The sequence below is a fragment of the Vipera ursinii genome, assembly GCF_947247035.1.
Source record: "Vipera ursinii genome assembly, chromosome: 6".
Taxonomy (NCBI): domain Eukaryota; kingdom Metazoa; phylum Chordata; class Lepidosauria; order Squamata; family Viperidae; genus Vipera; species Vipera ursinii.
In genome coordinates, this window is record NC_139515.1 from 11,340,362 (window position 1) to 11,366,451 (window position 26,090).

At 37.9% G+C, this 26,090-nt stretch overlaps 1 protein-coding gene across 1 annotated transcript in view; it reads left to right on the forward strand.

Moving 5' to 3' along the window:
• SMC1B (structural maintenance of chromosomes 1B) overlaps positions 1 to 26,090 on the forward strand; it is a gene marked incomplete at both ends in the record, with an annotated part of 33,525 nt that overhangs the window by 3,061 nt on the left and 4,374 nt on the right. The window contains 18 exons of the mRNA XM_083366239.1: positions 2,449 to 2,557; positions 3,588 to 3,791; positions 4,970 to 5,208; positions 5,304 to 5,562; positions 8,286 to 8,426; positions 9,169 to 9,251; positions 9,651 to 9,858; positions 11,636 to 11,821; positions 12,245 to 12,424; positions 14,864 to 15,010; positions 15,752 to 15,889; positions 17,080 to 17,196; positions 18,138 to 18,244; positions 18,765 to 18,906; positions 19,595 to 19,740; positions 23,274 to 23,427; positions 23,862 to 23,960; positions 25,430 to 25,586. Of these exons, the coding sequence (XP_083222365.1) occupies positions 2,449 to 2,557; positions 3,588 to 3,791; positions 4,970 to 5,208; positions 5,304 to 5,562; positions 8,286 to 8,426; positions 9,169 to 9,251; positions 9,651 to 9,858; positions 11,636 to 11,821; positions 12,245 to 12,424; positions 14,864 to 15,010; positions 15,752 to 15,889; positions 17,080 to 17,196; positions 18,138 to 18,244; positions 18,765 to 18,906; positions 19,595 to 19,740; positions 23,274 to 23,427; positions 23,862 to 23,960; positions 25,430 to 25,586 (2,816 nt within the window). The remainder of the gene's footprint in view (positions 1 to 2,448; positions 2,558 to 3,587; positions 3,792 to 4,969; positions 5,209 to 5,303; positions 5,563 to 8,285; positions 8,427 to 9,168; positions 9,252 to 9,650; positions 9,859 to 11,635; positions 11,822 to 12,244; positions 12,425 to 14,863; positions 15,011 to 15,751; positions 15,890 to 17,079; positions 17,197 to 18,137; positions 18,245 to 18,764; positions 18,907 to 19,594; positions 19,741 to 23,273; positions 23,428 to 23,861; positions 23,961 to 25,429; positions 25,587 to 26,090) is intronic.

The following is a 26,090-nucleotide window of genomic DNA, read 5'->3' on the forward strand; positions in this document are numbered from 1 at the left end:
TCCGGCGTATAAGACGACTGGGTGTATAAGACGACCCCCTACATTTCCTGTTAAATTATAGGGTTTGGGCTATACTCGCCATATAAGACTACCCCTCTTCCAACGCACACCAAATAAAAATTAAAAAACATGAGATTTGATTTTAATATGGTAATTTTAATTCAAATGCTTATGACATGCAGGTACTTAGTAAGAAAACTGTCACTTATAAACATAAGGCTGTTTGTCATCAAACGTAAACATAAAACAGCGCAAGTGGATTAAACTTTTCCTAATTCACTCTAAAGCTTTCCCTGCGCAGACCAAATGGGAGATCCGCTCCAGGTTTTCCAGCTAGCCCGCCCAGTTCCTGAGTCAAATGTGTCCTTAGAGCTAAGCAGCTGCTCTGGCTGCTGTATTCCCCACCTGCCTTTCAAGTTGGGATAGACTGCAGCTGCTGTTCAACTTTAGAAGGAAAGATGCCCAGACCCCAGCCTGTAAAAAATCACACACTGCAGCTTCTTCTCCAATTGGTCCCGCTTTCCCTGCACAGACCAAATGGGAGATCCGCTCCAGGTTTTTCAGCCAGCCCTGTCCCTAAAGTTTCAGCACCCGGCGACCCCTGACTTTTGAGAAGATTTTCATGGGTTGTATTATACGCTAGAAAATACGGTAGTTATGCAGAAGAGAATTTAGGAAAAATGATCAAGCAAAACAAGACAGCTTACAAAGAGAAGCAAAAAAATTAGAAAACCAAAAACGCTTACTTTGTTTCATGCAAGGATCTAGCCCACAGGTCGGCAACCTGCGGCTCCGGAGCCGCATGCGGCTCTTTGAGCCGTCTCTTGCGGCTCCCAGCCGCCCGGTGCGCGCGCACCTCTTCCAACGGGCAGTGGTGCGCGCGCACCTCTCCAAATGGAGAGTGGCACCGCCCGTTTGGAGAGGTGCACGCGCACCTCCCCGAATGGGCGGAGGTGCGCGCGCACCTCCCCAAACCTTTGGAGAGGTGCGCGCGTACCTCCGCGCGAATGGGCAGCGGTGCCGCTCTTTCAGGAAGCCCGCCTCGGCCCGTCTGTGAAGCTGCCGAAAGCGGCAGCTTAGCAGACGGGCCGCGGCAGCTTCCGCAAAGAGCGGCGCCCCTGCCCATTCCGAGAGGTGCGCGCGCACCTCTCCGAACGACCGGAGGTGCGCGCGCACCTCCCCAAACCTTTGGGGAGGTGCGCGCGTACCTCCGCGCGAACGGGCAGCGGTGCCGCTCTTTCAGGAAGCTGCCGCTTTCGGCAGCTTCCTGAAAGAGCGGCGCCGCTGCCCCTTCGCTTTCGGCAGCTTCCTGAAAGAGCGGCGCTGCTGCCCCTTCGCACGGAGGTACGCGCGCACCTCCCCAAAGGTTTGGGGAGGTGCGTGCGCAACTCCGGTCGTTCGGAGAACGGGCAGCGGTGCCGCTCTTTCAGGAAGCTGCCGCTTTCGGCAGCTTCCTGAAAGAGCGGCGCCGCTGCCCCTTCGCTTTCGGCAGCTTCCTGAAAGAGCGGCGCTGCTGCCCCTTCGCACGGAGGTACGCGCGCACCTCCCCAAAGGTTTGGGGAGGTGCGCGCGCAACTCCGGTCGTTCGGAGAGGTGCGCGCGCACCTCTCGGAATGGGCAGGGGCGCCGCTCTTTGCGGAAGCTGCCGCGGCCCGTTTGCTAAGCTGCCGCTTTCGGCAGCTTCACAGACGGGCCGCGGCGGGCTTCCTGAAAGAGCGGCACCGCTGCCCCTTCGCACGGAGGTACGCGCGCACCTCCCCAAAGGTTTGGGGAGGTGCGCGCGCACCTCCGGTCGTTCGGAGAGGTGCGCGCGCACCTCTCGGAATGGGCAGGGGCGCCGCTCTTTGCGGAAGCTGCCACGGCCCATCTGCAAAGCTGCCGAAAGCGGCAGCTTTGCAGACGGGCCGTCGCCATCGGGCAACCGGGAACCGGTTCCATCTCATTTTTTTAAAAATGGCAGCCGCGTGCGTCCGCGCATGCGCAAAAAAACTTTTTGCGCATGCGCGTGCATGGACACACGCACGCGGCTCCCTCTTTTTTTAATTTGTGATGGAACCGGTTCCCAGTGGCTCTTTTTCTTTTTTAGGTTGCCGACCCCTGATCTAGCCCAAAAACTAGCTTGAAAGTTGCAAATAACAAAATTATTTGCAACAAAAATATTTCTTAAAAATTAAAAAGAAATAAATTTGTTTTATTGAGTTTCTGTACTGTATAATAAAGTGGCAAGAAGCTTGTTTAATGCTGTAAACAATGAGGACAGTATAATGAGATCTGTAGTTAAGTGTAAAAATATAATTGCAGACAGCCATCTTCTAGAAATAGTCTGTTTATAGCTAATGTTTTACAGTGAAAATATATTTATTTTCTGTACACTGTTTCTATACATTTTGAAAAATGGTGGGTTGGGTATTAACTTCTTATTTTGTTGCTTCTTTCAAAATTAGGCAGTGGATCTGAGTTTCTTGTTAATGGTACTGCTGTTAACCGATCTATGTATACAAAGGCACTTGCGGACATTGGCATAATTGCAAGAGCAAAGAATTGTCTAGTTTTTCAGGTAAATGTGTTCAAAATTTAATATAGCATAAATTACATGTTTATATTATTGGTAATATTTTTTTAATTTTGATCCAAATATTTAGAAGAATGTGTGGGATAAGATGGCTTCAGCAATGATTTTTTTTAATCTTACAGCACCATATTTGCCACTTTTAGATACAACTGTCACTTTGGACTGCATATCTTTCCAGTTTAAAAATATCTTTTGAATTGTAGTGACTGGTGGCAAGGAGTTTTATAAGCATTGCCATGTATAAGTATTTCTGGAGAGAGATACTTGCATCACAGTGTCTTCAAAATTAATAAACTCACATTTTAATCTGGAGGGTCCCTTAGGCCTGGCCTGCAGCTTCTGCTCTTACCAAAAGGAGCAGCAAGTATGTTCTAGAACAGGGGTGTCAAACTGCCAGCCCGCGGGCCAGACACATCACACGGAAGCTGCACCCACTTCATTGCCAGCAATGGCAAAACAGTCCCAATACGTTGCACGACGTCACATGACATTGCGAGTTTGACATGTCTGTTCTAGAAGATTCCTAGCGCTGCCATAAAATGTAGCAGGAGAGCTACACTGGCTACCAGTTTTAACATGACTTCCCTTATTATACTGTTAATCTAATGTTTACTTGATTGTCCATTTCCCATGTTTGAAAGGAATTTATGGGTAAATAATCTGAGAGTTGAATACGTGTCACTGTATATTTTCTTGACATGGATTTATATAACACTTCCAGTATCTGGAGTAATTTATGCACTGTCTTTAACATTTTTTTCTGATGCTAGGTATAGGATTTATATACAGGATTGAAAAAAGAAATTTATGAAATTAACTCCCTCATGTCTGGCCCTTCCTGGCTCTGAATACTATTGATATATCAGATAATATTGTTATCACCATAAGAATGAAAAAACTTCGGTAAAGAATGTTGGTTGTTTTCTATAAAATTGGTCCTTAAGGTCTTATTTCCAGAATCTTTTTCATTTTGTTCAATTTTAACATTTTAAAATAAATAGAATTATTATTATAGGGTGAAGTTGAAGCAATTGCAATGAAGAAACCCAAAGAAAGAACTCAGCTTTTTGAACAAATTAGTAACTCAGGAGAGCTTGCTGCTGAATATGCAGAAAAGAAGAGGGATTTGCAAAAGGCAGAGGAAGATGCACAGTTCAGTTACAACAAGAAGAAAAATGTTGCAGCTGAGCGCAAACGTGCAAAATTAGAAAAAGAGGAGGTGAATTCAGAAAAAAATAGTTTGGGTTCTTACGTTAGTATATAAAATGAAAAATTTATGTTTTCAGTGGAAAAAAATCATAGTTGAGTTTATCTTTTTTAAATTAAGTTTTCTGGCAGATTCTTATCATGAGAAGTTATGCCATGATACTGTTAATTTTCCTGCCTTATTTTGACTGTTATAAATAAAATGATAATACAAGAAAGATTGCATAGTGGTACTAACCTTTGATCAGATTTTTTTTTAAAAAAGAGTATTCTGAATATAAGAAAACTAACTCAGTTTAATTTTATCAGAGTCCTTTGAAAGCAGATTGAAAGCACATTGAAGCAGCTAGTCTGACCCTAGGAAAATTGTATTAATGCTGTACAAACAATATTAGAAGTGTTCTTAATTTAAAATGGAATTAAACTATTAGCAAAGAAGCAAAGAAGCTATATACCCTAACAATGGGGTGACAGGAATTGCAGCCAGATTTCCTTCATATCCTAAATCATATACCTAAAATAATTAAACTCAACAATAAAGGAGGGAAAGAAGGAAAGAAGGATAGCATCCTATGTGTTGCTGTATATTCTAGCCATTATCTCCAGCTCTTACTAAGCAATTTTAAGAATTCTATAACAATGTACTATAATATAGAAAATTTAAGAACATGTATTATTAAGCCAATCATTAATATGAATACAATCCTTTCCTATAATATATGTCTAACAATCATGATTATCCCAAAGATGCTTTTTCATGAGGCAAGTGGACTTCCTTAAGAAAGTCCAGTTGACTTGTGAAAAAGCATCTTTGGAATAACTATGACCTGGATGACTTAAGAATATCCATAGACAATAATCATGGTTAAAATTTCTTAGTTATGAGATAAAGAAAAATGATAATGTTGAGGCTTGAATGGAGGTGAGGCTCTCACTCTAATATGCTATTAATTAGTTGACTTTAGGAGCAAAATACATAGTACAATGCAGCTATATCCAGAGAACATATTCTTATCTTCAATTATTTATATGGGTCTCTTGATGGATGTACAACAAGCTACTAATACTATTACAAATGTTAGCAAAATACTAATATGGACTCTTTTTTATAATTGAAAGGCATGTGCCTAACTCACAATTAATATTTACCACTGCATATGAGTTCATAGCTAATCATTTTGTTGACTATAGGCAGAACGTTATCAGGAGTTGTTTGAAGAACTGAAAGAACATAAAAAGCAGTTGCAACTTTTCCGATTGTATCACAATGAGCAAAAAATCAAATTTCTTAATAATAAACTGGCTGAAAAAACCAGGACTATCGGTACTAAGAAAATTGCTGTTTCTCATGCAGAAGAAACCATGAAAGCCAAGAAATCTGCTTTTGGGATGTTAACTAGAAGCAACCACCACATTGAAAAAGAAATTAGGTGAGTGCATCTAACAAATAAGCTGTGCCTAATAGTTAATATTAGATGTTTTTGAACTTTCTCAATTTTTTTTTGAAAATTGTATTCCTTTGTAGAGCTCTAGAAATTATACTGAATCAAAAGAGACCTCAGTATATTAAAGCAAAGGAAAAAACTTCTCACCAAATTAAAAAAGTAGATATGGCTAAAAAAAAATTAAGAGACCATGTGAAAGTGCAAGCTAAGCAAGAAGAAGGCAAAAGGGAATTGGAGGTAGAGCTGGCTGAGATTGATAAAGCTTGGAGAGCATTTGAAAAAAAGGTCGAAGAAGAGGCACAACATCTAGGAAGAGAAGTTTTGCTGGAGGAAAGTCAGGTAAATTTCAAGGCAAATAATTCTATAATATTCAAAGGAGCAGATTTGGATTATAAATTGGATCATTGTAGTTACATACTTAAATCAGAAGTTAATTATTCTTTATGGTCATCATTGCTACACTATGTTAATAATTTGCACTCTACTGCATATCTACAATGCAGATTTGCACAGAAATGGAGAGAGATGTAGTGATAATAGTTAATGTGTTTGGCTAGGAATGGGGGAAACCTAAATTCCAGTTCCACCATCAGCCATGGAAGCTTGGTAACTCTGGTCCGATCACTTTCAGCCCAACTCACTTAGTAGGGATGTAATGGGAAAAAAATAGAAAGCATACTTTTTGTGGCTCCAGAATGATGGCAACATATAAATTTAATAAATAAATGCAATAAGTTGTGTTTGTGTGTGAGAGAGATCCACAATATATGTACACATTAATATATAATTCAGTCTTGAATCTTGAATCCTCATATGTGCCTTCCCCTTTGAGGTATAATCAATTAACTATTAGTACATTTTCTTCCTAAAAAGTTTATTCAAATGAACATTCACCCTTAAAACTTGAACGACTCAACTTCTAATTCACTAGGCTGTAATCCAGTTTGGTCACCATGAGGTAAAAAAGATGTTGAGACTCTGGAAAGAGTACAGAGAAGAGCAACAAAGATGATTAGGGGACTGGAGGCTAAAACATATAAGGAACGATTGCTGGAATTGGGTACATCTAGTTCACAGGTCTGCAACCCGTGGCTCCAGTGCCGCATGCGGCTCTCAGCCGTCTCCTGTGGCTCCCAGTCCTCTGCCATGTGCAGTCCAAAAAAAAAAAGTGGGACTAAAAAAGTTCAATCAATTCAAATATGCAGGGTAGGCGCATATCTCGCCTTGGCACCACTCTTCAGTCAAATTCTGTTCTGCGCATGTACGTGCATGTGCACACATTTTTTGCGGCTCCCAATTTTTCCTTTTGTGAGGGAACTGGTTCCGAGTGGCTCTTTCACTGTTTCAGGTTGCTGACCCCTGATCTAGTTTAATGGAGAGAAGGACGAGGGGTGACATGATAGCAGTCTTCCAATATCTCAGGGACTGCCCCAAAGAAGAGGGAGTCAAGCTATTCTCCAAAGCACCTGAAGGCAGGACAAGAAGCAACGGATAGAAACTAATCAAGGAGAGAAGCAACCTGGAACTAAGGAGAAACTTCCTGACAGTTCCAACACTGGAAGTTTTTAAGAAAAGACTGGATAGCCATTTGTCTGAAATGATAAAGGGTTTCCTGCCTGAGCAGGGGGTTGGACTGGATGACCTCCAAGGTCCCTTCCAACTTTACTATTATGATTATAAGTAATAAGATTTAAATAATCTGAAAAACTAGAATATTTTGAGGAAAATGCATTATAAAGGAGTAACCATAATGCTAAATAATATAATCCAAAGATAAAGGCTTAAATTCCATATCCAGATTGGATTGTATAACAATTAGCATCACATCTTAAAATACTATCATGGACAAGATATATATATATATACTTCTACAGCAAATCAAGATGAGCATATAACAGAGAAATTCTATGAAAAGTTAAAGCTTGCTATAATTCATTTAAAATAGCTCTAATGAGTGATTTCAAAGTAAAAATTGCAAATGTGAAGATCTAATGTTACTTATATCTTAGAAATGAACATGCTGGAATATCTATGTAGTTCTCTGAAGAACAATAATACATTTGCCTTAGATAAATTACCTTTCTGTGTGTGTGTGTGTGTGTGTGTGTGTGTGTGTGTGTGTGTGTGTGTGTGTGTTTAGGTCTCTGTAGATTCCTGATGACTGTCTAGATTAGAGTTTATAGTTTATTGGAAAGAATTCAGAAGTTCTTTGCCTTCTTCCCAGGGCTGAGAAAAATGGACTGGCCTACTGGCTTTGTGTTTAAGGCAGGACTAGAACTCAGTCTCCCTGTTTGTAGCAGGTAGTCTTCGACTTACAACCTTTTGTTTAGTGACCATTTAAAGTTACAATGGCACTGAAAAAAGTGACTTATGACCAGTTTTCACACTTATGACCGTTGCAGCATCCTCATGGCCATGTGATCAAAATTCAGGCAATTGGCAACTTGGATGTATTTATGATGGTTGCACTGTCTGGGGTCATGTTATCACCATTTATAACCTTCCCAGCTGACTTCTGACAAGCATAGCCAATGGGGGAAGCCAGATTCACTTAACAGCCACACAATTCACTTAACAACTGCAGTGTTTCACTTAACAACCATGGCAGAAAGATTGTAAAATGAGTCAGGACTCGCTTAGCAGCAGAAACTTTGGGCTCAATTGTGTTTGTAAGTGGAGGACCACCTGTAATAGGTTCTAATCATAATCCGATAATGGCAGAATCACTGCAGTTATTCAGTAAGGGACACTGTTAAGTGAATTTGGCTTCCCCTTGACTTTGCTTGTCAGAAGGTTGCAAAAGGTCATCATATGACTCCAGGCAATGCAACTGTCATAAATATGAGTCAGTTGTGAAGCATCTGAATTTTGATCATGGGGATGCTTCAATGGTTGTGACTGTGAAGAATGGTCATGTCAATTTTTCCCAGTGCCTTTGAATGGTCACTAAATGAACTGTTGTAAGTCGAGGACTACCTGTATTGAATGACAGTATGATTTATATGATATATTTAGGGATACAATCCCGTACACAGGATGAAGGTTTCTTTATTTGTGTGCAGGTAAATCAGTATCAGGAATTGAAAGAATTGGTTCGTAAAAAAGTAGCCACGTTAACTCAGCAACGGGAAAAACTGTTATGGGAGCAGAAAGCGGATATGGAAAAGATGTCATTTGATAAGCGGAGACAAAAAGAAACTGAGGTATGTATAAATAATCATTGTTTGGGAGCCAAGAACAATGTTCTAAAAATAATTAGCTCCTTTTTATTACGTCTGTGCTGAAGACTTACAGTTTAATTTTAACATAAATGGAAAAATTCTAGCAAAGATAATCAAGCAATAGGTTTGCAAAAATCATGGTACTGAGAACAATCACCACAAAAATTCATTTTAGTCATGGACTACTGTAAAATACAAACAGGAAAAATTACATCCATCTCAACAATTCCATTAAAGCTTAAAACAGACAGGAGATAACTAAAAATTAGTATTGCTAGCACAATACTGTAAAATTCAAAATTAAAATATCTACTTTTTAATATTAATAGTAAAACTAGACTAAAGGGTGACCTCTGAAGGCCAAAAAAAAGATGTAAAAAAATAAAGATTAGTAGTTTTTTTTTAAAAAAAAATCTCAGTGCCAATACCCTTAATTTTCTTTTTGAGAATTTCAGTTGTTCCTAGGCAAAATCTAGCTACATGGTATGCAATAAATGGTTCCTTATTTTAGAGGATAAAATCAAGAGGAAAATTTTCATTATAAGGTATAATACACATAAATAAAAGAAGAATGGTCTGAAAAGATTTTGTTTTTATTGTACTAAATTGAAAAACATTTTATGAGAAAAACACAATTTAATAACAGTAATTTAAAAAAAATAAGGTCTTTAAAATTTCTTATATGTATAACCAATTTTTAATATATCTTACTACATACTTTTAGGAAAATATAAAGCATATCATAGAACAGATAGAAGATAATGAAAGAAGGATGGAGAAGCTTATGGAATACATTAGGACATGCTCGTATGTATTTATAACATCTATTTTAATTAATAATTTCCTGCACTAAAACAGGCTTGTAACATGCAAATCTTGCTAAAGTTCATTTGGTTTTCTGTATTACTTACATTTCCGTCCAAATGGATTATTCAAGAACAGTCTAGGAAACGTTAAGATCTGTATGTCTAGCATATCCTCAGAAGTTCTGGGATGAGTGTAATAATAATACATGATATATGATCCACCTCCTTTGTGTTATTTAAGTATGCACTAATTTCACAAAACTCAGACATGCATCTCAATTTGGGATTTGCAAACTAAGGGCGCTTGACTTACAGGCATTGGCCATCAAAATTTATAATAATTTTATTAAATTAAATTATTTGTCCAATTCTTTATTTTACCTTTTGGCTTGAATTGAAGGGAATCTTTAGAAGAAAAAAAGCAACAAGAAGAAATGCTAACAAATGAGATTCAAACTTCAAAGATCAGAATAGCCCAAATAAATGAAGAACTGAGTAAAGTTGTTAGTGATTTGCAGACTGCTAAAATTGATGTCCATGAAGGGAAACGCCAGCAGAAGAGGGCAGAAAATTTGGAGAGCCTCAAAAGATTATATCCTGATTTTGTGGTAATTAATTAGATTAATTCTTTTAATTTCACTTCAGTTTGTTTACAAATAAATAGCTCCTTTAATAGTACATCCTATTTGGTTATTTGGTAATACTGAACACTATTCAAGACAAGCTCAATGCCATGGAGATAAATGCAGCAAGAACTGTCAAGACAGATTAATATTTTTCAATATAGGTTTAAACAAGGTTTCCCAGAGTGATCAGTCCTGATCCTCAAAGATTGATGGGACTATACAAAGGGATGATGATGATGTTTCGTTGCACAATCAGACAGTTGTTCATACTGGATTTGGCATTTTTATCCATCTATCAAGTCCTTCCCAAGGACCTGGGATGGGCTGACGTTATATGTGGTGTTAAAGGATCATCACAGGATATAAGCTATTCCAAGAAAAGCTGCCTTTTGCACTTGACTGATGGTGATTTTGTTAATGTCGATGGTTTTCACCTGGTTCTGCAGTTGTTTGTTATCGTGTTATTCATAGAACCATTAGTTAAAGAAGTATTTATTAAATTATTTTCACATAATGTTTGAGGACCGATTAAACAATCTGAAGCTTCATGAAGAGTTTGATGAGTTGAAGAGTTTTTTTGGGCAGTGGGCTAGTTTAAACAAGCAAACCTTCAAGCAATTGACATCAATTTTTAATTTTTTTTATTTATGTACGTACACTACCTACTCACCAGATGCTAGCAATTTAAAATTATAAAAATGTAAATAGTAATATCCGTTCTGAATTAAATAGTATTAAAATACTATCTATTTGCTGTTGCCTACTTAGCTTTATCCATTCTAAACAAGTCACCTTCCTAAAGGTGCAGCCACCCTGACCTGGGGCAGCAAATTGAGGGGGCTTTGAGTATCTGCAACCCCGACCTCTTGGGGGGGGAACTTAGGGCACTTGCTGTGGTTCTGACATATTAAGTGTTGTGTCCATTGAACATTGATTTCACTGAAACCAGTTGGAACAGTTTCTGGGCCATCTGGAAGGGCAGCTCACATAGAGCAAATTTCAGTTGTCGCACAAGGAGATGAGGAAGGACTCTGGTCCAGGAAGGCCTAAAATTGACAAGTTGAAATTAATCAAAGGCTTTACTGGGCACAGCTTCCCCCTGCTATTGAAGCAGGAACCTCCAAGAATGTGTAACTGCTCCTTCATAACTATGTGGAAGTGGTGGCTCCATCTTGCTGGGATTCAGACTCTTCAGTATCTTGCAGCCACCAGGTGCTAAGTTAAGACACCCCCTCCACACACACACACTGCATCTCCTGCTTGGCGGGAGGAATACAGCTGCATATCTTCAGCATATTGCTGATATCTCGCTCAGCCCCTCCCCTTGGTGTTAGGAGTGCCCAGGCTCAACAGCTTCATATGAATGTTAAAAAATGCAAGGGACTGAGTAGGAAGGCCTTGCTAGAGAGAGGGGAAATTCCTTAGCAAAGCAACAAGGAGGGAAGCATTACTTAAGCCCAAACAAGGAGAGAGGAATGCCAGTGTCTCAGGTAGACAGGTCCCTAATTCACATTGCATTAAAGAGGACAAAGCATTCAGAGTGGCAAGATTCTGTTACCAAAGCTAATCTTAATCAAAGTACTTTTAGTTTTATTTTGAAGTAATTTATCTGGCTGACTTACGCTTCGGGCGTAACGAAAGAGCAAAATTATTTGCTGGATTTCCATACATGTTTATGGAAACTGGTGTCTCCATTAGTTGAAGTAATTTTATGTAAAAGTATAAATAGTTGCAAATTAGTACGCTATTCTTCTTTTAGTTTGGAAGACTTGTGGACTTGTGTCACCCCATCCATAAAAAATATCAGCTTGCAGTCACCAAAGTTTTTGGCAGATACATGACTGCAATTGTTGTGGCCTCAGAAAAGACAGCTAGAAGTTGCATTCGTTTCCTCAAGGAAGAAAGAGCTGAGCCGGAAACATTCCTTCCTTTGGATTACCTTGAAGTAAGCTGTAGCATCTGTTAATTCCAAATCTCACTCAGAATCTTTCATGGAAAGATCATAATATTTTAAATTTTATTCATCCTTTTTTTATTGTGTTCTGACATGAATCTTATAAGGAGGTGTACTTTGCATTGCCATTTTATCTCACTAGCTTTGTTTTGCTGTCCATTGTCTAATGTCTGTAGGTTTCTCTTCTGTTCCTAACTTCAAATTGGTTTGTTAATCATTTAGATTTTATATTTTATTAGCTTTATATACCATTTTATATATCATAAAATGTGTGTTAGTTTTTCTTAGATGCTTTTGTTTCTTGCAGTGTATTGATTAAAATATTTTATTCTGCTCTTCTATTACAAGGAACTCAAGTCATTTTGTCAGGACTTCTATCTAATATGAGATTTATCCACACCTTTTCATATGTAGGTTGAACCAATCAATGAACAATTAAGAGAAATAAGAGGTTCAAAACTGATAATGGATGTCATACAAACATCTTTTCCTCCATTGAAGAAAGTTATTCAGTTTGTCTGTGGAAATGGCCTTGTATGCGAAACAATAAAGGAAGCAAAACAGCTAGCATTTGATGGCCCACATCGCCTGAAAGTAAGTACTTGGCAGCTGAGTTTCAAAATATATATTTTTAAATGGTCTTTAATAAGTTTTGCGTGTTAGTCAAATTAGCTTTGGCTCTGCTGGAACTATATCCTTTAAAGATAGAGTTGGAACATAGACTGTTGGACTGTATCTTTACAGCTAAAGTCCTGACTCAGGTTTAAATCTGTTCTGTACCAGCCTACTACCGGCCCTGCAGAAAAGGCAGGGACAACCCCTATACAAACGGCAAGAGGCTGGAACTAAGCCTGCCAAATTTATTAACGTAAAACAGAGCAAAACAAGACACGAACCATGAAACAGGAGCTATTCAAACGGTTGCCTTCAGCAAACCAGCCCTCCCACACATTCCCCTTTTAAACAGTTCAGACCGTGGCTTCTCTTTGCCTCCTTTCGAGGTGCCCCATTGCCTTCCTCTGTTTACTCCTGGTTGACTGCCTCCTGCGTCGGGCGTCCTTGAACAGGGCCAGCTGTGGGTCATCTTCATCCACGCTGTCAGGCTCACACAGCTGGGTCTGCGTCGTGACCAGATGGGAGGGGCCTGGCTGAGGGCTGTCATCAGCAAGCTCTTCAGCACCCCTCTCCTCCTCCTCTGAGTCGTCCGACCCAACTGCCGAACCCACAGGCTGACCCTGAATCACAACAAAATCTTCTCTGCTTGTTGGCTTTTAGAAATGGCAAAGTACTGATTTTTTAAACTGCCGTTGTTCTGAAAGGTCCATTTACTTGACAAGGAAAGTGAATGCTTTTAATTTTTTTACTTTGAAATACTCAGTTTTAATTAGCATGAATTCAATTCATAATGGACTGAAAAGTTTGGTAACCTTAAAATATATTGTAAGCTCTTTATAAGCATTTAGGTAATATTTGAAATATACACGTAGCCCTTGCTTAGCAAACGCAATTGGCACTAGCAATTCTGTAGATAAAGCGACATTGTCACTAAGTGAAGCATCACATGACCATGATGGAGTTATGATATCACTTTTCATTCAGTTGTTAAGTTAGTCGCTGTGGGTTGTTATAGGAGACCTCACATGACCATGACTTGCTGCTGCTGGCTTCTCCATTGACTCTCAGTGTTGAAAACTGGTTGTAAAGCATCGATAGAAGAGAATATTTGTAGCTCAGGGTTGAATTGTGATGCTCTCTGAGCTTGGCTGTTTTCTTGCAGTCATTTCATTACCAAATTAGAAACTTCATTAGGGCTAGAAGGGAGTGGGATTTGCTCTCTTTTTGATTTACTAGTAGTGGTTTGCTCTATCACTAGTGGAAGTGTTGTTGGTTCCTTGATTAGGCTGTTGTTTACTGTTAGCTTGTTTGTCCTAGTTAATAGTTCTTTCATTGGGGTATTGTTTACTGCTTGATTATTAATCTAGTACTAACCTTGGTGTTAATTTCTGGTTTTAAAGTGTACAAATGGTGATAAGGTGACTGCTGATATGCCACAGTTGTAAGTGCCAGTTGCAAAGTGTCTTAATGTTGATTACGTGACCACAGGGATAGTGCTAAGGTTATAAAAGTGAAGACTAGCCATAATTACTTGTTCAGCATTGTCTTAACTTCAAATGTTGCTAAACAGCACAGTCATTAAGCGAGGTCTACTTGTGCTCTGATTCTGTTGTGATAACTTGAATCCTAAAGCCAAATGCAGGATAGTCATATCTAGGATAGTCAAGATATTCTAAATGTTGTTGTTGACTCTCTTCTTGTAAAATAGAATCCAAAAATAAAAAAATGAATATTTTGTCAAGAGTATCAATGGTACTTTGTGTCCAGGAATCAATTTAGTGTATTGGTTAAGGTGCTGGCCTAAAAACTAGAAGTTGGTGAGTTCTAGACCTCCCTTAAGGGACACGGTGGCTCAGTGGGTTAGGACACTGAGCTTGTCGATCAGAAGGTCGGCAGTTTGGTGGATCAAATCCCAAGTGCCGCATAGCAGAGTGAGCGCCTGTTACTCGTCCCAGCTTCTGCCCACCTAGCAGTTCGAAAGCACGTAAAAATGCAAGTAGAAAAATAGGGACCACTACGGTGGGAAGGTAACAGCGTTCCGTGCTAGTCATGCTGGCCACATGGCCACGGAGACGTCCTCGGACAAGCGCTGGCTCTTCGGCTTTGAAACGGTGATGAGCACCAGCCCCTAGAGTCGGAAACGACTAGCACGCATGTGCGGGGGAACCTTTACCTTTTACCTTTACCTAGACCTCCCTTAGGTATAACAGATGGCTGATGACTAGGGACGAGTCCAAGCCATCTCATAGGGTGGTTGTGGGGAAAAGAAGAGGCAGGAGTATTAGGTAAATTCACTGCCTTAAGTTATATATTAAAAGGGCAAAACAACATGGTAGTAGTAATAAAGATGATGCAAATAACTACAGTAGTTATCTTTTAATTTATTTTTTTCTGTGTCTGCTTTTTCCCAATTTTCAGACAGTGGCTCTTGATGGAACTTTATTTTTGAAATCTGGAATAATTTCTGGAGGCTCAAGTTATTTGAAATTGAAGGCTAAATGCTGGGAAGAAAAAGAAATAAATGAACTTAAGGAACGAAGGGAGAAACTAATGGATGAACTAAAGGTAAAGCTATAAATTTATATGTGGCACTGTGTTCTAATTAAGAAGACATAAATCTATCAAAACTAAATTGTTGGTTTCACATATTTTTTTAAATACTGGGATATTTAAACATTGTTTACTTAATAAACATGTTATTTATTAAATAGGTTAAGGATGAGGAACTAATTGAGAATTGAAGGCAGTAGTAGAAGATAAAAGGAAAATACCATGAATGACACAATCCTTAACTCATAGCTAATCTTGCAGGTTGAAATACATCGGTACAATTAGAACAAAATAGTATTAATGATAGAATGAAACAGCTTAAATCAAGCCAGAATGTAATTTCAAAAAGGATCCTAATTTGCATTGAGCAACACTTTCCTTGATGATTATTCCTTCTGATTCTCCAACTCTTCTCCAGGTTAAGACATGTTTCTTATCTGGCAAGATGCCATTTCCTCCCAAAATGGAAGGCATAAGAACAAAGGTAGAGAGAGAAACATTTCAGTTTGAATGTCTTGGGCTTTGCTGCTCTTGATAGTTTTAGGTTTAATGCAGGGGTAGGCAACCTCGGCTCTTTTATGACTCATGGACTTCAGCTCCCAGAATTCCTGAGTCAGGAATTCTGGGAGTTGAAGTCCATGAGTCATAAAAGAGCCGAGGTTGCCTACCCCTGGTTTAATGGATGAACTCTTTCATATCTGGAATTTGTAGAATGTCTTCTACATATTTATTACACTGTACAACATCTCTCCATAGATCTTACTAAAAATTAAACACAAGGAGGCTGATTTAAAGCATTTACAAGCTCAGTGCCAAGGAATTCAAACCCGATACAAATATTCACAAAATGAACTAGAGATTCTTAAGAAAAAACGTCTGGCTAATTTCTACAAGGTAGAATCAGGCTTTCATATTTTCTCATTTGTCTTAACTATTGCCTAAATAATGTATTTTAAACCTCTGTTATAATGAAAAAATATTGTTACTTTTTTCTTTTTCTTTTCGAAAATCTATGCAGCATGTTCTTTGTATTGTATTATTTAGTTAAGTTACAGATTTCTGTTTTAGGTTTTGTAGTATTTTTTATGATATATTTCTTTAATACTGTTGTGGTGAACTGACAAAAACCCATAATGGGATAATCTTATAAAGCAGACATGTCAAACACAAGGCCCGGGGGCCGGATCCGGCCCGCGAAGTGGTTTCATGTGGCCCGCGAAGCCATCCTGGCAACAGTGAGGGAATGGCCCCCACTGCCTTGGCCCTGGCCCAGAGACCCTCCTTCTACCAGAGACCCTCAGATCTGTCCCACTCCTGCCCGGGCCCCCCCATGGGCACCCTTGATGCGAACGATGTAGAGCTGGCCACGCCCACCCAGTAGGCCATACGCACTCTAGCCACGCCCACCCAGTAGGCCACGCCCACCCAAGCCATAGCCACCCGACCCCTGGAGGGCAACTGCAATGCTGATGTGGCCCTCAGTGAAATTGAGTTTGACACCCCTGTTATAAAGTGTTACAGTAAAAGGTAAGTTTACTTTGAATTGAATTTGACTTCTGGTAATTACATAAACTCCGCCATACTTGCCATTTCCTCTTCCTGAATGCTTTTTCAACTGTTCAGTTGAAAAATCCTTGAGTTTGCAGGATGTCTCCTATTAAAATATTAAACCTGTTTAACTTTTTGAAATGAAATGTGACCCCCATAGTAAGCAATTAATTTTATAGACTGCTGGCAGCAAGAGTGTCCATTAAAGTAGATTGTTCAAAATTAGAGGTTTACCCCAACCTTAACAAGAACTCTGACTAGGGCATGGTTGACAAATAGGGTAAAGTGGATATGTATCCCCCTTCTTCCTCATAACAGTTCTTTGCAAGACCTGTCCTAAGATCTGCTGTCTGCCTGCTATCCCAGCCACTCTACTTCTGTATTCATTGATCTGCCAGTATATTCCTGTTCAGCAACTTTTGTTAAGGTCAAAATCCACTAAACCAAGTTTGTTAAATCATGGCTTTATTAATCAAAGCAGTTAGAATAGTCATCCATTAAATAAACCTTTTTTCCCCATTTTTATTTCTATTTAGGAAAAATCTATGCTGGAAAGTGAACTGGTCAATATACAGTCACAATACACCATGCTGAATGAAGGAGTTTTACAAAGAACTGAAAAAACGAATGAGCTCCAAAAAAAAATTAATGAGGTATAGGTTTTCCATTCTAGCAGCACCTGGAATTGTGGCTGGCTAGCTCATAGCACTGGTTTAGGGTCTTTTTGTTCTACCTAACAAGTGATATTTTCAAATAAAGAATATTCTTAAGTCGAAGACACCATTTTTATGGAATGTGACCTTGAATGTGATCCTGTGCATTCCCTTGAAAAGCCTTGGCTGAAATTTTATATTGTATCAAGTTTAAGTCATGTTTTTGAAATTAGAAACTAAAATTTTTTGGATTCCTAAGTGAAATATTTAAATCAAAGTAAAATATTTAAATTATACAGTAAATAAGGTGTGGGATCCATGTAGTAGTCCAATAACGTATTTTTGTCTTCAAAAGAATGTTAAAAATAAATGCTTTCTGTCAGTTATAAAACTGATATGGAATGGAATATTTTTACTCCCTGGATGAAAGTAAATGCTGAATGCAGCTGAAGGGATATAAAACCACAAAATAGAGTTTGAAATGCAGACAAACTTTTAAAATATTTTTTCTATCCTGCTTTGCGAATTTGTTGGAAACAGAATGAATCTCATTAACATTTTCCCAATCATTTCAGCAATAGTAAGTGGTATTTTAACAGCTTAATAAATTGAAATTAGTGTTTGTATAATATTGGAAATGTGAGGAAGAGGAAATGCCACAGAAACCCAACCCACAATTCTTGCATTTGAGATAGTGAAATACCACAGTGATTTTGCTAGCTTAAGGAAGAAAACACGTAATAGCAAATTTATTCCCCTATATCCTTTAATAGTTTCTACCTAGAACAATTTTCTGATGCTGGTAAAATTCATGTAACAAAAGACAGATTTTAAAATTCCTGTGTCTATTCCATATTACTTTATAAGATAAAAGAAGCATTCTTGTTTTTAGAGAATATATTTAATTCCTGTACTTTGGATGGTGGATGGTTATATAATAGGTGGAAGACAATGTTTTTCGTGAATTCTGTGAAGAAATTGGCGTGGAGAACATTCGTGTATATGAAAAAGAACACATACAAAAGCAAGAAGAAGTTGACAGGAAGAGGTAAATATTCAGAACTGAAAAAGAATACTCATTCAGTAATTTCTTTGTTAAGTGCAGTCTTTAATATGTTTCATCTCTAGATAGAGGAAGTTCCTGCAAAGATAAAATGTTTGTCTGAATAGAAAATGATTTTTTTTATAAAGTGAGGTACAGTAGGTGAAAGGAGAAATAAGAGCTTTGGGAAAGAAAGAAAGAAAGAAAGAAAGAAAGAAAGAAAGAAAGAAAGAAAGAAAGAAAGAAAAGCAATAAATCCCCTTTAGGTTTGGGTAGAACCATAGTTGAACTATCTGGAAAAGTATGCCATAAGTGCATTTTTTATCTATGTAAGATATCCAGTATAACACAGTCTGTAGCATTTAAATATGTTGTTATAAATTTTAGGAAAGAGTATTCATGAATTTTCCTGATAGCCCTGTTGTAGATTTCTTGCGTGAGAAACAGGAATCCCTATCCTCACCAGTTGACAAAATAAATTGAGTTTTTACATTGTCTTCCATTTTGCAAAAATGTGTTTGGCTAGATCTGAATTTGAAAACCAGAAGACGAGACTGAATACCCAACTTGAGTTCATTAATAGTCTCATAGAAAAGATGGTGAAGAAAAATAGTGTGCTAAAGGAGGACATTCACAAAGAAGAAGCTGAAATAATTCAACTGAAAAAGGCAACTAATAGTTTTATAATAATTTGAAATATATGCAAGTCAGTTAAAAAATATAACAGCACTTCTTACTATAAATTATTAATGATTATAGAAACCCCTGTAGGACTTTATTGTACTGTAAATTAATAGTTTAGAATCAGGGAACTGTAAAAAATGTAAATCTATTTTCTCCATAATTTTATCTTAATCGGAAATCTATACTGTATGTGATTTTGCTGATTTATTTATACAACTTTAATGAAATCTGTTTGTTCTATACTGATTATTTTGCATTACCTATAAATAGAAGAGGAGAGTATATAAGTTTTGCAGATTATGTTAGCCGCATCCAGTAAGTCCAAACAGCAAGGTGTTTGGGGTCTAACAATATCTGGAAGGCTTGACATGCCTTGTCCCCTGTCTAGATTAGTACTAACGTATAAGTGTGACTTATGAAGAAATTATTTATAGGTGTAGATGATGTATTGATAATTAAAAATAAATACGCATATTCTTTATTGAAACTTGTGTAAAATTTAATGTAGACATATGCATGTTTGAGAAGTTAATAATCATGGCAAAGTCACTAATTTTGATATTACCATTAATCTGTATTTGGCATCCTTCATTAGATAGTCTAGTGAAGAACCTGTTTAACAACTGGGGCATTTCTATATTTTAAAAAATGACATTTTTTTTGTCTATATAGGATGAGGAAAACTTTTTACAAATGGTAAATGAAGTCATGGAAGAATTACAGCAGTTTAGGGAAAAGCAGAATATTAGTAGAAGCGATGTTGTAAAAGCACAGAATGAAGTTGAAGAATCAAGGAAGGCATTATTAACTTTAAATAGGTAAATGATTTTTGTTGAAAAGATAATTAATTTCACCTGAAATGGTCTTGTTGGGCCCGAGTTACAAACCTCTCACATTACTTTGAACTTTAATTCAACTATAATAGATCCTCTTTCAAAGGATTGGGACTAGCACTCAGTTCTTGTCTTCATATTTTGCATTTTCTCTTCAGATGGAAGTCTAATGCTTTGAAAAATGCTGTAAAATTTACCTGGCACTAATTCAGCTTTATTTTTTTTCAACAATGCAAATTTTAGTGTTTAAGGTATTTGGAGGGAGAAGATTCCGACCTGTGGTAACTCCATCTTATCTGCTCCAGTGTGAAATCAGCTTGCTCCCATATCATTTGACCATTTAGAGCAGGGGTGTCAAACTCAATTTCATTGAGGGCCGCATCAGCATTGTGGTTGCCCTCAGGGGGCCGGGTGGGTATGGCCTGGGTGGGCGTGGCCTACTGGGTGGGCGTGGCTAGAGTGGGTGTGACCTACTGGGTGGGCATGGCTAGCTCTACATCGTTCTCATCAAGGGTGCCTATGGGGGCCTGGGCAGGAGTGGGACAGATCTGAGGGTCTCTGGCAGAAGGAGGGTCTCTGGGCCAGGGCCAAGGCAGTGGGGGCCGTTCCCTCACTGTTTCCAGGATGGCTTCGCGGGCCACATGAAACCACTTCGTGGGCCGGATCTGGCCCCCGGGCCTTGTGTTTGACATGTCTGATTTAGAGTCTGCAATATTTTTATTTATAAAACAAATACAAGTTTGTTTATTTAAAATTTATTTTTTATTTAATATTTATTTATAAATAAGGATGCCTTTTTAACAATATTAATGATTGCATGACAGGCAGTGAACTCTGGCAGTTCACTTTCAGCAGACATACTAGTTCTGTATCTTGACATTGTTCGTCTCAGGGTTATCCTCATTCTCAACAAGATGAAATTCTTTCCATTTTTCTCCCTAATCTAACGCCTAATGTTCATGGTGGAGCTTGATCCTTTAATTATGTGGTATAGCATAGACCAGGGGTCAACGGCTCTGGAACCACATGTAGCTCTTTCATCCCTCTGCTGTGGCTCTCTGTCACTCAAAATATGTGTCACAACTGCCAATATGCGACACCCACCAGCACGAGATTTATTGTGCTTTTCAACCCCTGGTAGGCCAACCATGGATAAATCCAAGAAAATAAAAGTTTCAGAAGAAAACAGAACGTTTAATGCTATGTGGACAGATTCATTTGCTTTCATTTTAATCCCATTTATATCCCGCCCTTCTCCGAAGACTCAGGGCGGCTTACAATTTAAGCACAAACCAATGTGCTTAGCAATAGAAAATAACCTTTAACCCAGCGTCTTTTTTTTTTTTGGAGTTCAAAATGTTTTTGTTGCATGCAGAAATAAAAATTTGTTTTGTCAGTAGAAGTTCATTGATTTCATAAATGCAACACACTATAGTTTTTTTTATAGATAGCATAAATGTAAAAAATGATATATGCGGTGTTATCTTCATTTTAGATGTCAGAAGGGTTTTGTGGCTCCAGTGTTTTATTTTTTGTAGGAAATGGGTCCAAATGGCTCGTTGAGTATTTAAGGTTGCTGACCCCTGGCATAGACCTTACTTTGCACTACATTCATTTTTTTTCAATAAGCAGCCAAGGCTCTGTTTTGAGGCCTCTCAGACGAGCCTTTTTGAATCTCAGCTTTCTGTACTATACATATCTATAAACCTTGTTTTGCACACCAAAGCAAATTCCCAGGACCCCCATGCCTTAGCAGTAATTCTTCAAACCACAACTAAATTAATAGAATCCTGGAATAATCTCCAGAGCAAGGAGTTAACCATTAAGAGTTAAATATTTAAAAGCCATTTTGTATTTGTGTATCTTTTGTGTCAGATCAATCTCATTCTAAGTATTGCTACTTTCTGTGTTATTAGATGATTTTGAATCTTAAGAGAAAATTTTTTATATATATATATATATATATATATATATATATATATATATATATATATATATATATATATATATATATATATATATATATATATTAAAGGTAAAGGTTCCCCCGCACATGCGTGCTAGTCGTTTCCAACTCTAGGGGCCGGTGCTCATCTCCGTTTCAAAGCCGAAGAGCCAGCGCTTGTCCGAGGATGTCTCCGTGGTCATGTGGCCGGCATGACTAGATGCCAAAGGCGCACGGAACGCTGTTACCTTTCCACTGTAGTGGTCCCTATTTTTTTACTTGCATTTTTACGTGCTTTCGAACTGCTAGGTTGGCAGAAGCTGGGACGAGTAACAGGCGCTCACTCTGGTACGCGGCACTCGGGATTCGACCCGCCAAACTGCCAACCTTCTGATCGACAAGCTCAGTGTCCTAACCCACTGAGCCACCACATGTGTGTGTGTGTGTGTGTGTGTGTACACACACACACACATGCATGTCTATGCACACTTATGCAACATGCCATTATAATACTTGAAGGGAACATTTCCAAATTTCTTTAATGAGCGATTCTGCACTGGATGCCAGGATCCTTAAAATATTGCCTTATAAAGCTCTTTAGATAAAATAATGAAAATTTTGTTGGATTACAGTACTGTATTTAGCAGATGAACAAAACTATATTTCTATATTTCTGTGTCTTTAAGAAATAGGAATCACTTTGATAAAACAATATCTGTCCATATAAGTAGATTAATATCTGAAAACATTTGAAAACCTAAAAACTAGATTTATATATTTTGAAGTTTTCAAACTTTTTCAGGCTGCAGAACATTTTTATGTTTTGCTTTTAAAAAAACTCTTGGAAACCCTGATCAAGACATAACAAGCCCTAACAAGCAGGCATATACATAGAATGAAGGCTACTGCTAAGCTTGTAAGCCGCCCTGAGTCTTCGGAGAAGGGCGGGATATAAATGTAATAAAAAAAATAAATAAAAATAAAAAAATAAAGATGTACCAGTAAAAAAACTGGCTGCATATAAAAAAAACTTTTTCCTGCCCTTATCTCTTAAGGAACCTTGGGTAGTAGGGTAGTTTGCAGTTTGAAAAATCCTGGTTATTGTCAGGTGCAAAGAATTTGAACCATTTGTGTAGGTTGCAGCAGAAACCATTTACTGAAGCTATACATAAAAGTCTGGTCAATTAAATTGGTGCTACATAAGAATCAATGGAATTCAAGGGGGCTAGACATGGATTTCTTGTGGCAATGCAAAGACTAAACTGAAGATGTGTTTTACTCTGCTCCCCAGCTCCGCCTGCTCTTCTCCTACAGTTAGTTTACTTATCTCTTTTATCTCACTACTGGAATTGTCCAATGAGCAATTAATGTACTGAATTAGGGCAGAAAGTGCTGAAGTTCTAGAACGCCATGTTAAGATAAATTCTGGTAGTTGAAACTATTTTGAGATTGTTATCTTCTTTGTTATCTTCTTAGAGTAATTGAATGTTACCTGGAAAACTTTGTCATAATTGATTTCAAGTTTCAGAAATACCAATGACACATTTTATTTGCTTTTCTCTTTTGCTGGCAGAGAGTTAGCAACATTACAAAAGGAAGCAGGAGCTATTGAGACCTCTCTGGAACAGAAGAAATTAGAGAAGCATAATAGGCTTCTTGATTGTAAGCTGCAAGATCTAGGAGTAAACCTTCTTTTGGGATCTCTGGATGACATTAGTGAAATTGAGGTACAGTAGCCGCCTCCTTTGTGGCAGAATCTTAAGGAAATTTTAGATGTTGAGAATCTGTTCATAATTGTGTGAGCCAATAACAGCTACGTCAAAACTAGATTTTTTTTTCCAAGAGCTAAAAAGTGAATATTGATACGGCAAATATAAGAATTAAAGATACCAGAACTGAGGAAGCTTCTTGATTGAGAAGCAAACCGTCTTCAAGGAAAAACAAAGCCCAGTTGCCTTTTGAAAAAGCACCTTTGGGGTGAGAATTAAAGATGGCTCATTCTGCATAATATTTTTTTTCTGTTCAAGTTAAAAAACAACAACACGTAATAAAGACATTTTAATCCCTCAAATGTTGGCTGGGTTTGGAAAAGTGAAGTAGTGTGGCTCTTTTCTTTATTTTAACTCTTGCATATGAATACTAACTTAGCTATTTGTTACAGCTGGAACCGGACACTGAAAGCACAGAAGTCACTGCAGACATCTATGAAAGAGAAGAGGCACTTCAGATAGACTACAGCAGTATTAGAGAACAGTTAAAGGTAATATAATGTATATTCTTTCCCTATAGGATATTGCTTATTTCTCAAAGCAATTTACAACTGTATGATTTGCTTAATGACCATGTGATTTGGACTTACAACTACATGATTCGCTTAATAAACACTGTAACAAACAGTTGTAAAATCAGTTCCGATCCTATAGCACAGTGATGGCGAACCTTTTACAGACCAGTGCCCAAACTGCAACCCAAAACCCACTTATGTATCATTGGGTACCAGGTGGGCGTGGCCCATTGGGTGGGCGTGGCTGCGGTGGTAATGGCAGACTGGATGGGACTAGAAAGTTCGATTAATCAATCCCAATTTTGTGATATCTTTTTTTTCCCCATGAGAAGTTGAAATTGATTGATTGAACCTTTTTTTTTTTTTTGCACATGACGGAGGCCTAAAGCGAAAAGGTTTAATAAAACCCAGCTGAAGGCCTAGGACTGGGGCGACGGTGTGCGTGCCCACAGAGAGGGCTCTGCGTACCACCTGTGGCACACATGCCATAGGTTCACCACCATGGCTATAGGATGTCATGACTTATGACTGAAATTCCGGTCCAGTTGCAAACATAGATTTTGTACTACTACCTGTAGTATATAAAAACCATTTTGTGTTCATCTAAATAATAATAATAATAATAATAATAATAATAATAATAATAATAATAATAATGTTGGAAGGGAACTTGGACATCATCTAGTCCAACCCCTTGCTCAGGCAGGAAACCCAATACAAGGGTAAAAATGTGCAGCATATTGCTGCGATTTCCTACATGGCCCATAATGTCTAAAAAAAAATCAACTGAAACGATGCGGGAAGTGGTATTTCAGTCAAGTATACTTCATAAAGAAATCTTAAAAGTGCCTTTCAGTCAATAAGTTTAAGTGCTCCTGTAGGTTACACTACTTCAGTTTTTTAAAGCAGGTGCTTAATCTCAATCATAAGTTTCATATCTGGTTTGATTCAGATTCTAAAATTTGAATCTTACTTTACCTACCAGTAGTTAAAATTGGGTAGTTTCAGCATCATGCCTATACAAGATTATTGTGAGAAGTTTTATTTCTCCAGTGAACAGTGAGTATAACAGAAGTGTTTGCAAAGTATGGTCCTAAAAGAAAAAAATCAACATGGCCATCATAACAATAAATTGAATCTCAGCCTACTTTTTAGTGTATCGCACATAAAAAGTAGGCCGAATTTCTATTGCACCATTGTAGAAATCCCTGGGGTATAATGAGTAAACAAATAATACAAGGTATGACTTTCAAAAGGCCCATTTCAAAAGTCATGCTATACTTGTATTCTATTTTTAAAATTCTACATTATTTTATCATATTAATTAATGTTGTAGCTACCCACAGATCTACTCTACTTAACTCTAGAGACTTCCAATCAGTCCTTAATGGTTCAGAAATATTTCTTGGTTGTTATCATCACTAATTGTTTCATTTTATAATTAGGAATTGCAGTCTGACAAAGAGATTGAGACTCACTTAGAACAACTTCAGCAAGAAGTGGCATGTAAAGAAAATGTTTTGTTAAAAACAACAGCACCAAACCTCAAAGCACTGGAGAAGCTTCATATTGTTACAGACAGATTTCAAGAATCTGTCAATGGTAATTAATGCTAAACACTTCCTCATTAATTATTTGTGGGAATGGAGGCACTTTTCTAGCACTTCACTTTGTTTATCTCTAATTTGGACTTTTGCCAGTGGATCAGATTTGGGCTCCAGTTCAGTTTAACTTTGTACATATACATGTAGGTTTATAAATATAGATCAGCATATTGTACTTTACACCTAAACCTTTGTACATTTGAAGATTTCAGATGCTTCAGAAAGATCAAGAGAAGCAGCACGGTAAACTAGTGCTGGCATGTGCAGTAAGACACAAATGTGTATGCTGTTTTGTTACTTCCAACTGTTCACAGCTGTATTGTAATACTGCTAAAAAGAAGAGAATAGTTACCATAAATAATATATTCTTTTCCGAGTGATGATTATTTTGAAGCAAAAAAGGACAAAAAAGAAAAATCAGGACCAAATATTGCCACTTGAGGCTTATTTTTTTATTCTTTTGCTCCATTAAAATAATATTGCCTATAAAATGAAATGGAAT